At 44.7% G+C, this 18110-nt stretch overlaps 1 protein-coding gene and 1 long non-coding RNA gene across 2 annotated transcripts in view; one reads left to right on the top strand and one right to left on the bottom strand.

The window, feature by feature from the left end:
* Window positions 1–13835, bottom strand: part of LOC126545473 (MICOS complex subunit MIC60-1-like) — a 112816-nt gene extending 98981 nt beyond the window's left edge. The window contains exons 1-3 of the mRNA XM_050193357.3: window positions 13734–13835; window positions 13253–13323; window positions 1651–1818 (exon numbers count right to left, since the gene is read on the bottom strand). Of these exons, the coding sequence (XP_050049314.1) occupies window positions 1651–1818; window positions 13253–13323; window positions 13734–13823 (329 nt within the window). The 5' untranslated portion in view covers window positions 13824–13835. The remainder of the gene's footprint in view (window positions 1–1650; window positions 1819–13252; window positions 13324–13733) is intronic.
* On the top strand, window positions 9344–14206 carry LOC129380420 (uncharacterized). Its single transcript, XR_008608428.2, has 3 exons — window positions 9344–9676; window positions 12987–13043; window positions 14120–14206. It is a non-coding gene; the product is annotated as an uncharacterized lncRNA (long non-coding RNA).
* The last annotated feature ends 3904 nt before the right edge of the window (window positions 14207–18110 follow it).

Here is an 18110-nt window from a genome sequence, read left to right as displayed (position 1 = left end):
GATGTAATATCCTGTGTCGGCTTCCAGTTTCGAATTGGTTACGTCAGGGCGCCACACAGCACCAAATGCTGCAAGTACACCTGTTGCGTATCCCCTCGCTGGAATAAAGGATTCTTTATCTGGTCCCCGACTTGAGCAGTCCGGCTCTTTATTGCGGCGCTGCGCACCCCGGCCGTTTAGGCCTCATGTCGTAGGTCTTCCGTCCGGCTGCCCCGTCGAAGCTACTACACACACCTCTAAACAGTTTCCACCCATAACATCATTTCATTAGGATGTTAAGGTTTGTTTGGCCTTAACAAAGGCTCGTCATATTTTTTTCACAAGCAAATAAGAACTAGTGCAGTAAGGTGTTAATCATTGGAGTCGGCGAAGAAGTCTGAGCGGCTTATCCCCTTCTCACATGCAAAACACTCGTGTCCCGGAGAGTCCAGTGCCGTCATGATGGTGTTCATCTTCTTCACTAACATCCTGCATCACTTCTCGGTTGAAGCTCCGTACGATGGTGTGGCGGCCCTTAAGGACGAAGTGCTAGGCATCGCAATGCGACCAGCGCCCCAAGAAGTGGTTTCCAGACCGCGAGCTTAGCTAAGCCTAGCCTACTGCACATGAACAGCCGCGTGAGAACATACGAAGAAAACGCACCTTTTTGGAACAAATCGCCGCCCAATGGAGCTGGGACCTCCTGCGACTTCTATAAACAATTCGTATTGTGCTGCCGCCACTTGCAATAAATGAAAAAAAAAAAAAAAATCCGACCTTATGGGACACAGTTTCCGAAAAAAATGTGACCCCCATAGGGTTAAAGAAAGCAGTCACTAATAGTTGTGAAAATGCCTTGTCACGTGCAGGCAATGAATGCCATCATCCCTTGCATAAAGAACAGTTCTTGGTGCTCAAAGGTTATTACAAGGAGGCTTCTGTGGCAGCAAACCCAGCTACACACTGTATTTTTTCATGTATAATCAGCCACCACATACAACTCACACCCGAAATTACAACAGCCCCCCCCAAAAAAAATCTTGTATAACCAGCGGAAATAACTGCATACAACAACGCTCACATCTTCGCAACATCAGTCCATTTCTGGATGCACAACTCATCCAAGTCGTACCTTTGGCCAGCAGCTCGGCCCCCCCCCCCCCCCCCGTCTTTGGCATAATCTTTAGCTTCTGCTGCGCTGTAAAGGACAGCCATTGAGCATTGAGCTCATCATGATCCAAGTTCATTTGCTGGCGCCACATGCACTATTGCTATCGCCGTATGCAGGAGTGGGCAGAGGGTGGGGTTCCCTTGGAAATAACGAAACTTTGAATGGCGGAGAACATTGCCTTGAGGTGTGGCTTCACGGCAGCACGTGCCATGCTGCCGTGCAGCCACTCCTTTAGGCGAAACTCGCATATAATCTGCATTCCGACATTACTGCTAAATTTTTAAAAATTTTGGTGGAGTTATAGGTGGAAAAATATGGTATAGTACACCTCTACAAATGCCAACTCAGATGTGAAACTTACATTTGTTTCCAGGTAAATAAGTAAAAATAATGTCCAAGTGATTGCTGTGGATTTGGCTGTCACTACATAATAACAGAGCAAAAAGAAGTGCAGCACAAATGCAATAAACCCAGTGACATGCGCCATCCACAGTACTTACACAGGTACTTCAGCTGGTCCAAGAATGCTGCCGATAAGGGAGTCTCCATACGGAAGGCTGCTTTCTAGTTTGTGTCTGAAGTCCAAATCGAATTTTGCATAGGCAAGAGCCCCACCGATGCCTACAGTAGCCACACCAGTTGTGACGGCGATGGTTTTGGCTGGTCCACTGAAAAGACAAAAAACGAGAAACTTGCAGCTTTCATTTGCACATCACATGCTCTTGCAGTGGTGACAATTCCCAGGTCTCAGCAAAATCCCAAGCCATGCACAGGGAAGCCAAGCCATGCCTACCAAGTTGACCTTTCCAAATTCCCTGAGTTTTCCAGGTTTTCCCTCAGTGCCTTTGCAAAATTTCCTGAGTGATGCAGAACTATGTTTTATGTCAAGACGGGCTGAAACCATATCGCCTGATGCGCTGAAACCATATCGCCTGATGCTGTCACTCTCTAGTAAGCATATGAAAATTTTTTTTTAAGAATGACTTAATCCAATTTGAATACTAAGTAGTGTCTTCAAAAAAAGTTGCAAATGGAGTCGGACATTCTCAAATACAAATAAAAAGGAGATGCATACAGAAGCAAATATTTTCGAATATGAGCTATTTCTATCAACTGATAGCAAGCTCAGTGGTATGAGGCCCAAACTTTGTCACAATATAGATTCTCTCTCAACAGCTCATAACTCCACCTCAACTGTCCTGACATACTCTCAGCCCACGCACGATGCCTCAGTGTTGTGTTTCACTGCTTTAAAGAGTTTATTTTGGTTTCGATGAGGGACACCTGCATCTCGGCATCAGCCAGCACTTTGTTTTTTGAGCTCAAGTTCCTTCAAAATGGCGGCAGCACGCTTCCTTTCCCGTTCATTCCTCAATGTGTAGGTCCTTTCTGGTCTTGTACTCTTTTCGCCACTCGTTCACCCCACAGACCATTTGAAGCATCTTCTTGGTCAGTTGCACAGTCCACGTCCAAGTTTTCAAACTCCCCAGGGGCCACGAAAACGTCCGAAAAATCGGCCAGTTGAAAAAAATAAAGGCATTTAATTTACAGCCCTTAGGGGCTCAAACCGCCACAGGCACATTCGAAAACACTATGAAGTCCTGTCGGTACACATATTAGGCATATCGGTGCTCATACTGTGACAGGAAATATCGGGTGCATGCGTGTATAATTACGGAATGCATACTGTGTCCCGTGGCAATAGCCCCTTCCCACGCATGTTATGCTTCACTGCAATACTTTTGCGCATGCTTCACCAAGTAACAAACCGGCATTATGCAACGCACCGTGCTTTCCAAGCTTCTAAGCCAATCACGAGGACCACAAAGGCGGAGTTCATTCAATTGCTGACAGCAGCGAATTCTTTCAATAAAAAATACAGCACCCAACAGCAAGAAGCTTCATAGCGAATTTCGAAGAGCTAAGCCTAGCGTTGCCGCAGTGGTGGCTACGGCTGCCAGCGGATCTGTGTGCGACAGCGCCAGTTCAAGACGGCAATAAATCAAAATGGCAGTGGTGGTGGCTTTGATTAATACCGTTTTGGACCTGCGGTCACAGCAAAACATCTGGAAAATCGGACAGCGAGGAGTTCTTGCGTCCGAAATTTCAGACGTTCTGATATATTGACTCTATGGGTGGTGCGGCTAAGCCATCCAAATTATCGGGCATGCAGAAACTTGGTCGTTGATTGTACACTGGCAACTGCCGATGACAGGGTGTCAAAGACGATTCATTACGATTCCTGTCTGTCACTCAAGCCACCGTTACTGCGACTTTCGACCCTTTCAATAAAGTTACAGCTAATTTTCCCTGATAGAGGCACAAACTCCCCGAGTTTTCTCTGAGTTTTACCAGACAACTCAAAATCCCTGAGAATTCCAGGTTTTCCCAGTTTTCCCAGTTGGTAGACACCCTGCATGCAACATGACCTGCTATCGAAGCAGCAAAATGGGGTCAAAGTAGAGCACAGGTATGAAAAACATAACTACTCAAGTCTACTTTTAAGTTATGCCTTACTTATGTAAAAGCTCTTCACATACAAAACTAGTAGGGCTGACTGAAATTCACATCAGGCTGCACTTGATTAAGCTAAGCTTAGTCAGATTGAAAGCATCCCTGGGCTCATTCAGACTCAGACTCGACATAACACTCGCCCACACAGGGCATTGAAATCGACGAGCTCTGAAAAGCTGTGGCAGTGGTTGGCCATCTTGCACCGTGCAAGTGGCCCATTAAGGTATCTGCCGGGCTACCTTAAAGAATGTTCCTTTTTTGAGGTGATAATATTAAGGAAAAGGTTGGAGTTAAATACGAGTTTTGTTTACGAAACACATTAAAGCTCCAAAAAGGTAAGGAGGGCAAAAGGTAATTATAGGCACAGGGCACAGGATGAATTTGGACTGGTGGCGCCTTCATGCGGCAGTGCCGTAAATGTAACAACTTGGTTTGATGCATTAAGCTATGTTCGAGGAGTGAGAGACACATTTCATCGCTAAGCTCCCTCACACGCAGCAAGAAAGGCTGTCTTACAGAGGTACAATTACGAAAAAGTGTAGCACACATCATATCGTTAACAGTATTAGAACATAGATGTTCAGGATTAGAATGTATTTTGAGAAAATATGTGAGGCAGATGTAGGTTCTCTGCAGATGGAGTTACCACTCATTTGATTCTATATATAAGCTTTCAATAGGGCTTGTTCTGAAAGCACCAGTGGCTAAGCGGATACCTAGGTGGTGGACAGGATCTGGCATCTTTCGCATGCTCGGGGCGGCAGTTATATACGACGACACCATAGTCCAATCGTGATTGCATTAGGCTCTTGTAAAGATACATTAAACACTTCCTGCCGCTGCCCCATGTTGTGAGGGATAGATTGTTTTTAGACATTTTGCTTGAAGATATTTTACGTGTGGAATGAAAGTAAGCCTGGAGTCAAGTATAATACCAAGAAATTTGTGCTTTGTTGACACGTATCTGTTGTCCATACAGTTCTACACAAGGATCTGGAACCAGGCCTCTTTTTCTTGTAAAAGTAACAAGAACTTTAGTGGGGGTTGATTTTAAATCTGTTTGTGTCTGCTTACTTGCACAGCTTGTTTAGCAATGCTGTACCAGTTTCTCACACACTGCGAAATTACAAGAAAGCCTACTTGTATGTCGTCCACATAGATGGAATAAAAGAATAAGCCGGTGGCGATGAGGCACGGAGTGTGTTCATCTTAACAATAAAGAATGTGCAGTTGAGTACGCCTCCGAGGTACACCAGTTTCCTGTATAAATGGACGTGACAATACATTGCCAATTTTGACACGGAAGGTACAATCAGACAAATAGCTTTCCATTAGGTTTGGCATATTCCCACGGATACCCATTTCCGACCAGTCTCGCAAGATTTCGTAGCACCACGTTGTACTGCATGCCTTTTCCAAGTCGAGAAATATCGATAAGAAATGTTTATGAACAAACATATGCCGGATATTTCCCTCAATGCACAAAAGATGATCAGTTGTGGACCAACCTTCTCTGAAACTGCACTGCAAAGGGTCAAATATTTTTTTCAATTCAAAAAATTTATAAGGCAATGATTTACCATTTTTTCAAAAAGCTTACAAATGCAGCTTGTGAGAGATATCGCGCGATAACTTGATACGTCGAATAGGTCTTTACCCTGTTTCAAAATTGGAATAATAGCTTTCTTCCATGAGGAAGAAAGGTATCCGGCAGCTCAAACAGAGTTAAAAAGTGCAAGAAGAGTCATCAGTGTGCCAATGTGGAGGTTTTTAATCATGTCATACATGATTCTGTCAGCTCCCAGTGCAGACAGAGCTCCTGCATACGCTCAAGGAAGCTCTCGGCTCTGCAATATTAAAAGGATGGTTGTACGGTTCATTCGGTCAGCATTTACGTACCAGTGACTTAACGTATTTACTCGAATTTAATGCGCACTTTTTCTCCAATAAAACGGGTCCAAAAATTGCATGCGCGTTAGAGTAGAGTACAACCCTAAATCCGTGTTACCATATTGCCATCGGCATTCGGAAAATGGCCGCTTCGTACGGGCTTGTAGCCTAGCTGCCGTCAGAGTTTCCTACAATAATTACTAGAGGGAACTCTGGCACAGCAGTCGTTGTACCACCATATGAATGGGACGCTATTCTCGACACACTTGGTAGCTGCACGACTGCCATTATACGCCATGTTGACTCTGATTGGCTGTGGAGAGCTAACATGCCATGAAATTTGTGCAGGGCAGGGAAATGGAAGTTTTGCAAAATGCAATTTTGCAGTTTTATCAAGATGACAAAACGTGACATGGACTGCAAATTTTGCATGGACTGCTTTGGCAGCTATATTGTGACGTTAGCGCTTCAAAAAGAAAGTGAGCGGTAGCGTACAGAAGCCAGTGCAATGCATCTGCAATTTCGTGAATATGTGGTGGCGATCCAAGATAGCCGCCATGCCAGCTTGCTGATTGCCTGAAGGAATATGCTGTGGGGAGCGTCACAGGAAGGGCCGTTTTGTAAACGTCAATTTGACATTGCATGACGTTGCGCTGGGCCGCCATTATGGAGATTTTGCACCATAATTTGTTGTTCGATGATCTGCGCGAATTATGCTAATGAGCAGCCATATGCAATGGTGGCCGAGAGGAATGCATATCGCCACAATTTCCCCGTCGTTTGGCGCCATGAAAATCTTTTGTTCATAACGCATGCTCATAGTATTTGCTTCGCTCTCGGGTGGTGTTGGCATTTGTGTTTTGGGCCATCATTTTTTAAAAGAACGCATTTATATTAAATAATATTGGTATGCGAGCAGTTTGTTTACTGTGAAAGCCTCGCCTCGAAAGACGAGACCTTGGATCCCGCCAGCCCAGAGGTTGATGGTGCCTTCTAGGATGGAGGAGCAGCACTGGCTGTATCCACCGAGGGGGCAGATGGCGTCACCGCCGGCTCACTACATGTGGGCCTGACAGCTGCCGTTGTGGCAATGCCTCCTCACGCGCCACTTCAGCAAAGCTATTCTTTGCCAGGTATGAAACCTGCCTTTGTGTTTCCTTAAAGGAAATACAGTAGAACCTCGTTGATACATTCCCATTACGTACGTTTTCCCGGCACCAACGTTCTCAATTGAGAACACAAACAATGATCCACTAGAGACACTCATTTCTGACCGGTTCATACGTTCCACAAAACACTATTTTTTGGCATCAACATTCAGAACGTTGAATGTTGGTGCATTCAGTACGTACATTCAACACTCATTGATCACTTGTATAAAGTAAAATGAATATATTTAAATTATTTGTCCATGAAGTATCTAGACGTGTGCTTGTAATTCATTACCAGTCCATTTTATCTAGTGGAAAATAAAGCACAGTGTTGGGGAACACCACGCGATAGCCAGTGAGCTTGCATTTCGCATCCAATCCAATCCTTTCTGATGCCAACGTGCTGCAGTGTGCAGCACATCCTCCAATGCTGCGGGGTTTTCAAATGGGTGTGCACTTGCAACTTCCTTTAGCAAACATTAACCTTCGTGTATGCGTAATCACTTTTGTGGCTTGGCTGCATAGACGAACATAAAAGCGTGGTTGAAGTGCACCGCATGGTCAAGAACATGGCACAGGAGGCAGCCATCTTGGAAAGAGCAAGGCAAGCGAGGTGCCTCGATGCACACACATGCATCGACCACCCTCACTAGCGAAAGATGGCAGCGACGCTCCACGCCCCGCTCAGGCAGCTTGTAAAGGCACGTTCACACCGAAGGTGGAGCGGCCAAAGCAGGCAAGTGGGTAAACCTCCTCACCAGGCGGGTAAAAGCGTGTGGACAACGAGGCACCAAGCCAGATCGCTCGCAGACAAATTTTTTTCCGCCCGCCAGAGCACCCCGCTTTGCCGCAGGCAATCAGAACGCCAGACAATGGTGGCACGGTGACGGCACTGGTGCACGCGCAGTGCGGACGGACGACTGGTGCCACGAGATGGCGACACGTGCAGCCAGGCAAGCCATCCGGTCTGAACAGGCCCGCAAGCTCACCGCCTCGTCGCGTTGAATATCCAGTTGGCCGCTTAGACGCTCCGCTTTCGGAGTGATAAGTGGACCGTGTTTCTCGCTCTGCTAGCTTACTTGCAGCTAAGCAGAGCGCATGTGCATTCGCGCTTCCACTCCTGTCAGCTGCTAGAGATTTAGTTTGGCGTTTTTACGCACCCCTCAGCAGCTGAGTGCAGCGAAAGCACGAATATCCCCTCCGTTTAGCCGCAAGCAGGCTAGCAGAGCGAAAAACATGGTCCGCTTACAAGCTGCCTGAGCAGAGCGTGCTGCACAGCGCTTTGGCTAACGTTGGCATCAAAGGATGGGATTGCATGCAGAAAGCAAGCTCACTGGCTATCGCGTGGCATTACCTGAGACAGCGCTTTATTTTCCACTGGAAAAAATGGACCAATAATGCACTACAAGCACACGTCTAGATACTTCATGGACAAATAAGTTATATATATTTGTTTTACTTTATACAAGTGATCAGTGGGTGTTTTTATTTTCTCTGAATTACTCTGAATTTGGCCAGAGGGCGCTGCAACTACGAAAGGTCCGCTACGCTAAACGTATAACTAAAGCATGAAAATCGCCCACCGCTGTGACTTAGCGGGGCAACTCGGAGCGGAGCGTACCGTAAAGACGCTCAACTAAATCACCCTGCTGAGCGGACCGGAGCGCTAAAACTAAAACACTCTATTAAGGCACATTCACACCGAAAGCGGATTTTCAATGCGGCGAGGCGGTGAGCGCGAGCGCCTGTTCAAACAGGACGGCTTGCCTGACTGCCCGCGCCGCCGAGGAGGTGGAGCATCTAGCGTTTTCATGGCGCACGCGGCGCCATGTCATAGCACCGGTCATCCGTCCTCACCGCACGTTCCAGTCTCATCACCGCGCCACCGTCTGGCGTTCTGACTGGCTGCGGAAAAGCAGAGAGCTCCAGCGGACGGAAAAAAAAACGCTCCGCGAGCGATCAAGCCTCGTTTTCCGCCCGCTTTTACCCACCTGGCGAGGAGGTTTACTCACCTTCCACTTGCCCGCTTTGGCAGCTCCGCCTTCGGTGTGAACCTGCCTGTAGGCAATAACCGAAACGTGCTGCCATTCGCTGCTGCAGACTGTTATACATTTTCTGGCCGCTAGAGATTGCATGTGAATAAGGCGAGAGGCGCACATTCTTATTCCGATAGCAGCAAATCTCTGCCAAGGTCGGTCGTCACATGCAGCATTCACAGCTATCGCCGTGAGACCTATTGCGATAAGCATCTTCACCTATCTGTTTTACAGCGCGTGGGGCGTAGTGCCATTGCATGGTAGCGTACTGCACGCTTTAGTAGGCGACAATCTTAACACGCCGCCGTTCACTGCTGTAGGCAGCGCAATGTGGGCATCACAATTCGCTTTGCTTTGGCAGCTTCCAGTATCGCCCACCAGCTCGATTTCGTTTCGGTTTCCTGTTGTCCTCTTAAAACACAACACAAATCAGAAAACAACAGACCGCGTCTCGGGCCACTGGAGCACCACCAGCTCTAAGCGCGTCGGCGCCGCCACGATCAGCACGACCCTTTGCATTATATAGATGTCAACAACAGTCGAGTTTGTCAAATTTTCTTAGTTGTTCAGATTGTACATTTTCCCGGTTGGTATGGTTTTTCTTGCGTTTTTTTCCACAACATATGAATGAAGTTCTACTGCATTTTCTTACACTTTGATTGTTACAATCTCTTTTTCTCTCTTCCAGGACGGGAAGGATCACAACTATGCAGCATGTTTGCCATCGCAATTGACACAGTGCAGAGTGTTTTCCCATGTTTCGGATGAATGTTCATGGGAGCTACATTTAGCACATGCCTGTTAGCCTCAGCAGTTGTGTGAACTCTGTCCATCGCTGGCATTGGAAGCATCGCAGAGGATTTGGAACGTATGGCCTGACCCGGATCTTGACGTAACCTGCCTCAATACTCTTGGGCAGTACACTCGAACCAAAAGTAAGGATTATGTGCTCAGTTTTAATCTCTTTGCCCTCACGCCTCATCTTAATTCTTTTAACATTAATAACATTGTGTTCAATCCAGCCTTCTAATAATTCATTTTCAGTCAGTTCCATTAAGTCCTCATCGGAGACAACACCACAGGTGGTGTTCATGGCACGGTGGGGTGATACTGTAACGGGGATGTTACCGAATGACAATAGGTTAGAGAGCTTGTCATGCTTCTTATCTCGGAGTTTCCGAAAGGAGATCCCCGCTTGCCATCTTTGTTACTTTATAGCCTCCACCAAGAGCTGCAGTCAGGCATTTCGAAATGAGGAATGGCGAGATCATCCTCACTGCCTTTTCTCATTGATCAGTATGTATTACGTGAAACCACAGGAAGTTTGCTTTCTTGTTGCCGAAAAAACCTAAGAAACTATTTCGGTGTGCTCTCATTTCTGAGGGTGATCAGGAAGTTTGGAGAAATAACTGTCTATGAGTGTATTTCAGATTTCAGCAGTAATGCCAGCCACCCACTGTGGAGCCCAACAAGGGGACACCGCAGGACTTGTAGGAAACAGAGCTTGCGAACACCAACTGTACGTTTCTGCAATAACCAAATATGTACAACCAAGCTGTTCAGCCAAAGCATCAGGAAGACATGCTTTCAGCTAGGATTTTGTTATATCAACAGGACACACAGGAAACACTTTGCATTTTCACATTGTGTCAACAATCACCAAATTGAGTCAGCTTTAGCACTTGTCCATAGTACCTGCTACAGCATGGCAATGAATGGTGTATGCATTTCTCTGCACAGTGTGCCATCCTTAGTGTTTGTACTGTCTTTCATAATCAGGCCCTTCTCACTGCAGAACTTCACTGTGCATGCACTAACATGAGCTCTACACTACGCCGACTCCCACTGTTGTTGTCACTACACCATTGTGTTGTCAGGCCTTCTCCTCATTCTCTGCTTCAATATAGGCAAAGCAAAACAACCCTTTGCCCACCACTACCTGGTGATAGAAGTCATATCCTTGCCACAAAATGCAATTGGGAGCCGTATGCACCAAGTACTGTGCTATAACGCAACTTTGGTGCTTGACAATTTGTCCAGGGTATTGTGTGCCATGCAGACTCCCAGTGGCAGCCCCTCTGCATGCATGCACAAAGAGGACACATCAAGCAATAGCACAGCAGACAAAGATGATGTTCAATGCATTACAAAGTTGTTCTTGAGACAATAATGTCATCTGAGAAGAAGACATCACAGCCTGCTATAAAGGCCTGCTGATGTCACAAAGGAGTTCAGAACTGTGATTACTTGTAACTAAGTTGTCATTCATGGCAGAAATTCCAACAAAGTGGGGCGCTTAGAAGATTCAGAAATACATTTCATTTTACAAAAATCTCCAACACAGGCGTGATTTCTAAAAGAAATTGCACACCGACATTCACTGTGCTATCTGTACTCTACAGTAATGCTATTTTAATTTACATCTCTTGAAGTACATTACAATTTTGTGCTATTCATTGACAAAGCATTGTTTCCTTTTGCCTCAAGGATAAAAAGCCAGAGCAAATGTCAAGTAAATGAAGTGTACCACTCAAAAACTTGACCACAATTGGTGTCACAAATTTCTTTGCAATATAAATGCTGGAATGCAACAAGGGGGCAAAAAGTTTGATTGTGAAAAGTGTCATATTTGCTTGATTTTAATAGCAGCATTATGGGCTCCTTATTTGTTAAAAGTGCAGTCTGTGCATCCCCAGTTCCTCTGTGGCAACCACCAAACAGTCTTAGGATGTCAGTCATTTGTTTTCATTTTTTTCTTTCTAAGGTGTGTAGTATTCAGCTTTATACGCAAATTAAATATAAACTCGTAGAGACAACACATATAGCAATGAGTAGTAACGAACACAAAAATCAGAAGCACAGAAAAATTTGGCAGACTCAACTGTAGCTGACATCTAATGGAAAGCATTACAAGCGTCCCTATGAGCTGGTTTGCATGTGGGTAATTCTTAAGGATTTTCTATTCCATTTATCAATGCACGCGTCCATGGCATAATGGTTACAGTATCGGGCTTCTGTACCAAAGGTCCTTCATTAGAATCTGCCCATTGGACAGTTTTGTTTATTTACTTACTTATTTATTTAAATATATACATGGCAGGTGGCGATATTGCCAGCAGCTGGCCGAGCAGGCAGGGCAAAAAGTTGCTGGCTGCTTTTTCCCACTACCTGCCCGCGACCGCGCGACTTGTCTGCTGGCAGAATTTTGAAGGCAAATGCTGGCATGTTCCTTTCCCTGGGCTTGACCACTAGGCCTGACACAGAGGGTTCCTGCCAAGGGGAGCGAAACAACCTGGCATGGGGGCTTATACTTCATCTCAAGTAGTTTGCAGCACTGCCAGAAGTACAAGGTGTACATAGGCAATATCCTCGTGATGCAAAATATAGTTTCGGGCATCCGATCAAAGGCAGGATTCGAAGTAATGTTTTGCTTGGTACATATGTTACAGTGATACATGACATGTTGGGGCCTTTACACATGCCCGTCATGTACAGCAAATTCAGCAGCCACTGAACAGACGACACGGCGCGGATATATACATCTTGAGGGGCATTTGGCCTTCCTATTGGCTAAGGACTCCTGCAGCTTCCACAGTGCTGCAAACGATTTGTGAGATGAAGATCCCACTTCAGCGGCCGCAGACCAATCAATGACACTTTGTTACTGTGAATTTGTTTTATTGCAAAATATCCATTTAGAGGTTAGTTGGAAGCTCATGGCTGGGCAAAGCACACTGGGGCCAACAAGAGGCCCCAGTAGCACATAAATTTGGAGCACTATCTCCAAGATTGGCCCATGAAAATAGCGAGGACAAGATACATTCGCAAAAACTGGCTCGAAGAATGCTTTGCATTCTTCGACCCAGAATACAGGATCTAGCTATCAGCCAATTTGGTTGGCTGTATTTCATATTTACTGCAGCTTCACGCTACTGCACAGATGAAATTATCTACATCGTTCTCTTCATATATTTATTTTGTTTATCTATTGAAGCTTTGTAACATGAAGTTCAGCGCAATATTTATACTTTATTATGGAGGCCCGAATGAGTAAAATCAGGAATTTGTAAAATTAAGCTTTGTAAAACTCAAACGTAACAATTTCGAAAGGCTCTTCTCCACAGTACCATAATGTACTCGAGAACAAAATCCAGTTTCCCCAGTGCAGGGTAGCAAACCAGACTTTATGCTTAACTTCGCTACCTACCCTTAATTTCTATACCTCTTTCTCTCTCTCTACTCTAGAACCTGCAGCACAAAACTACTTTCAATGAAGACGCTACGGTAACTGACCAAGCCAAGGTGAACAAGCACGTTTCGGAGCCCGTACGGGTTTCTTGGTCACATTAAGGCAAACAAGAGTCGCTCGTTCTTTTTTTGTGACTTATTTGAATTCAAATTTTTGAAATCTCGGAAGTCGCGGTGCAAGCTGAGGTGCCGTGACATAATAGCATGCATAAGCCAACACGTTTCATCAAGGAAAAATGTGAGGAACAATTAAGAGTTACAACCTTGCAGAGGAGCTGGTTGACTGCCCACGGCTCTGAGCGGGAGGTCTGGATTTTTGTTGTCTGCCGGTGAACTGAAACATATTGCAGTCACCATTACATCATTTGGCAGCAGACATCGCCTCTCCGGCTACAAGAAAGTACAAATCGCTTAGCTAGCGGAAAGTTCGAGCCACAATTCTCAAACTTATCAAATACAGAATGAGCAGTAGCAACGGCTTAGATGACATGTTGGTACAGCACCAATAACACTCAGCACTTTTACCTGTCAATGAAAAGGAACTCTTAAAACCAGTGCCCTTCATACCTATTCAAATATGACACTAACGTAACCTTGAGTGCGTACTCAAGAATTAGGGTTACCTCGTGTTTTACATGCTTTAAAACTTTCAAAATAGGCGAGAACAAGCCGTCAGGCATAATATTACATTAAGTCGAGTAGCTCATTGTCAACCTTTTGTGATGAGCGGCAGTAAATGCTTACCAGCAGAGAATATCGTTGAGAAACCTTTCGTGTAGATCGCCACATTTTGCCGGCCGCCAGTCCCGAGGAAACAGTAGGCCGAATTCGCATGCGAGTTGCGTACGAACGTGCATGAATATAAACAACGCTGTATATATAATATTTGTTTCTTATACAATATACAAGTAATGCAACAATAAGATCCTGAAAGCAAAAAAATATATTTATAAAGCTGTAGAACATGTTAATACTAATTGAATACGCTGATCACCGGCGCTTGTAAAGGCCGCACAACACGCAAGTATGGCGTGCATTGTAGGTGCGCGTATGTTGCCTTCGCTTTTGAGTAAGTTCCTTTTCGCGTTGAAATAATAGTTGAACAAACAGCTGCTTATTTTTTATTTTAGGTAACATTGCAAAGGTTGGTGTTGGTCGTACCTTCACAGCCGCGACCAAAGGGGCCACCGCCAGCTTGCGATCATTCGTCACAGTGCGTCCTGCTGGCAATGTGGGCTCTTCGTTCTCTGCATCGCTCCAGTTACAAAGCCTGAAGCCTCTCTCTGTTTCACGTGGATTAATCCTACCAAGGTGTGATTCTTCTCTTTTCTTGCGGTGATTGATGTTCCTGCATAGGCGTTTCTTTGTTTTTGTTTTTTCTTAATGCGGACCAGAGTATGTCTTAAAACCTTAATTATCGCTGCTCATATTCTGTTTCGCGTGCAGACACTGCCTCAGTTTCAGCAGGTGCCAAAAATGTGTGACCATTAAGAACTATAGTTACCCAGTGTGTTGTGCTACCTTTCGTGAAACTGCAAGCAATCGTTGTTGGTACATCACGTGCTGCTATCATTTCGCAGGTGGTGAAGGAAGCTCTTTGTTTTCTTGAATTTGTGTAATGCATGAGTATCGTGCTATTTTATTACCAGGGAGTGAGAAATGGAAACAAATAAAATTTGTCTAATTATCCTCTGCAACGGCACTCATGAGCCAAAATGCAGAAAAACTAATTGAATGTAGCATAGTTGGCTGCACCAGACTGCAAGCAGGACAAGTTGCCTGCAACCTAGAGTAGCATTGTCGGCTAGTAATGTCAAAATATCTAGCCACATCATCATACTCATGTTTCTTCATACGTGGCACCAGGTAAGCAGGTTATGGTGACAGATGTATTGAGTTTACTAACAGCTAGCTCAAAGCAAGCACTGGAGTCTGTGGTCTGATCTTGATCCCTGTAAAGACTGTGCCCTGACTATGTACCTCAATTGACTGAAGCAGTGGGGCTGGTTTAATGTGTGGGCACGTCCACAGCACACATAAATAACATGGCTTTCTGGCCCTAGACACTTTTGTTCGGCTGACTGTTGCATGTTTTGTGAAAACACTAAATGTTTCAATTAGCAGATTTCTTTAAGCCCATACCCCACAAGAGCGATCTTGTGCGTGGCGGTGATGAGTGACAGTTTTGAGCAACTAAACCGGCCGTCGCGCAAGCAGATCACTCGTCGCCCGGAAGTGCTATGAGCGACTAGCTAATAGTGCAATGTTGGAACTAAATGTACACCAGTCAAGTACTATCAATTGTCGCACGGAATGAGCAAATGACCAATTTTTATATGTGCAAGAATAAGGACTTTCTGCAAGACCTTAAGAAATATTTTATGCTGCTCTTTAGAGTAAAAGACAAACTTAACAAAACAGGCATTATGCCAGTTTCGGTGCATACTTGCTGCCCTCGTGCCGGCAACACCAGGGAGAGATTGCCCAAAGTCGTCGTTCATGTGGGGTACAACTGCTAGGTGACAAGCGAACACGACAGCCGTGTCCATCGTGTTGCCTGTTGCCATTGCGCACAAGATCACTTGCATGGGATTTATACTTTAGAGCAAACATTTTGTTAGCAAAAAAATATATTACTAGGGTGAGCATTTGTCATGCTAGTGATAGATACTGCTTACATACAAACAAGTTTTATAATGTAAATGAGTTTTCCACCTGTAGCCTTGTGGAACAACAATAAATCCACTTTACAGTACCCTGTTCAGTTTCATAAGTGCGACATCCGATACCAGACTGGTCTTGGAGCCCACATGTTATTGTGGTTGACGGCCCAACTTTGGTGCCCAGTAAATTGTCACTTCTCGTCACAGTCAAGCTGATCCATCTGTTTCTGTTGTTTCAGCCAATTGTAGTGAATGTTGTTGGTGGACAGCTTTCACTAGGATTAAAGTAAGAATACACCATGTGGCACTGGCTGGTTAACAGGATCCATGGTCAGGAGTAATATTAGATCAGTTACATAAGCACATAGGTGGAAAGTTTTCATTTTTCTACGGAGTGGCTGGGGCCCGACTAGCTTTCCGAACCCCATGTATATATAATATATATTACCTTTAATAACAGTTGCACTTAAAGAAACTGTGTGACCTCAAAGAATTGTTCACTAAAGTGACAGCCTTATGTGACTACTTACAAGGCCTTGTAGTAGGAGACAGTTCAGTTTCACAGCCCAAGTTCTCTCGCACCACTGGGAATCTGGCATCTGTCAGTGGTGTAATCTTCCTTCATGTAATTGTCTTATACTTCGCTATAACTAATACTGCTTCACCCTTCCGCCGAAACTGCAGCCTTTTTTTTTTTCTTTTGCTACGAGTATAAGTGCTGCTGCTCATGACTCCTATTGACTACGATTTCAAGTGAATCCGGCTTGGCCTCATTTCAGTTACTGAGTGAATCATGTATATTTATGATGTTTGCATGCAAGTGGCAATGTTTCGATCCCTTATAGATGTTGTAAATTATTAGAAGAGCTTACTGGAAAGAGAATCAATACTGAGACTGATATCATTCACACGTGCATTTCACATGCTGTTGGTAAACTACTCTGCCTAAGGGTCACTGAAGTCTGCAGGTTTTATTCGAGGTCAAAAAAGCACGCAAAGCAATTTGAAGCGAAGTGAACATACAACAACATATTCATTCTCTAGGCATAGGCTATCCATACCATTAGAAATAGTTTTTAGTTGGCTACCTCCATCTCTTCAAATATATAACAAGCTTTGTCCTGTGTATATTACAGCGAAGCTGTATATGGCTAACCGATTCGTCCGTCTGTCGCCTGTATGTCGAAAACTCCTCCGACGCAACCCTATGCGCATGAGTGAAAAATAGAAAGAGAGGCGCGCGATTGGCTGCGCCAGTAGTGACATTGTTGCTGTCTGTCACAGCCGAGCGCATGCACAGCTGTTTCTCTCAGGCTCCGAAATGGCTAGGTCACACGTCGTACGTACTCCTGAGAAGCAGGCAGCTTTCGATCAGCAACGCCGCAAGCAGAACCGGGAACAAGCCATGCCGAATGCTGCAGCCCGGGCAGAAGAACAGGCTCGTGCAGCCGAGTGCAAGCAGCAACTGCGTACCGAGGATCCGGCAGCCTATCAAGCCGTCGTTTAATCAACCGTCTGGATTAACCCAGTGATAAGCTTCGCTGGTTAACCATCTGTACAGAGTGCTTGGGCGGTAATATTTTGTAAAATATATTATGTCTGTGCATGGTGTTTATAGTGGACATTCAAAAAAATGTTGAAGTGAGAAATTATGGATGAGGTTGCTGTTGCTGGTGCTTCTAATGCACTTGTTTTGTGACACATTTGTCGGGATTTGCAGAAATAAAGGAAATGTATGAATTAAAAGCCATGCATGTCCGCACCAACAATGATGAAGTAAGCTTTTAGCCACAATTAAATGTTAAGTGAAAAGGTAGAGGAAACTCAAAAGAAACCTCAAGTGACATGGGTGACAGAACTCTGGTAATGGCGCTATAGGTGGTGGGGGGGGCTCTTCCCCCCGGTAAATTTCGAAGGGGGCTCCCGTAGTTGGCGCCTATGCATAAGTGCAAGGCTATGTTACTGATACCTGTGTTGTCACGCGAGCATATTTAATGACTTGAAATGCCTAATGACTGAACTTCGAATAAAATTTGTGCACTGCTGCACAGATAAACTTGTTGGCATTAGGAGTTAATGACAATGGCAGCATACAGAGTTTTACAACTCAGTATGCAATCATCCCCTTTGCAGGAGGTATCGAACCATAAATATTTTGGCATAATAATTACTAAACAATAACTTATCTTGGAACAAGCATGTAAACTTTCCGTAAGTTATGGTTTCCGTGGCGGAAGCTAAAATTTTTACTCTGACATCAAATACTTTGACCAGATTTCTTTCATTAGGCCAGTATTTTATAAATACTGGCCTAATCATTATTTAAGATACAGTACAGCAAACCCTCTATATAACAAACCTCGATTTAATCAAATTCGTGATGTAACAAACCATTTTCATATCCCTATCTTAGTTGCATTGAAAACAGTGCATTTATTTTTCGCGATTTAACAAAGTG

This window comes from Dermacentor andersoni, chromosome 1, assembly GCF_023375885.2.
Source record: "Dermacentor andersoni chromosome 1, qqDerAnde1_hic_scaffold, whole genome shotgun sequence".
Taxonomy (NCBI): Eukaryota; Metazoa; Arthropoda; class Arachnida; order Ixodida; family Ixodidae; genus Dermacentor; species Dermacentor andersoni.
Note: the sequence above shows the minus strand (reverse complement) of the source record. Positions and strands in the feature narration are given on the sequence as shown.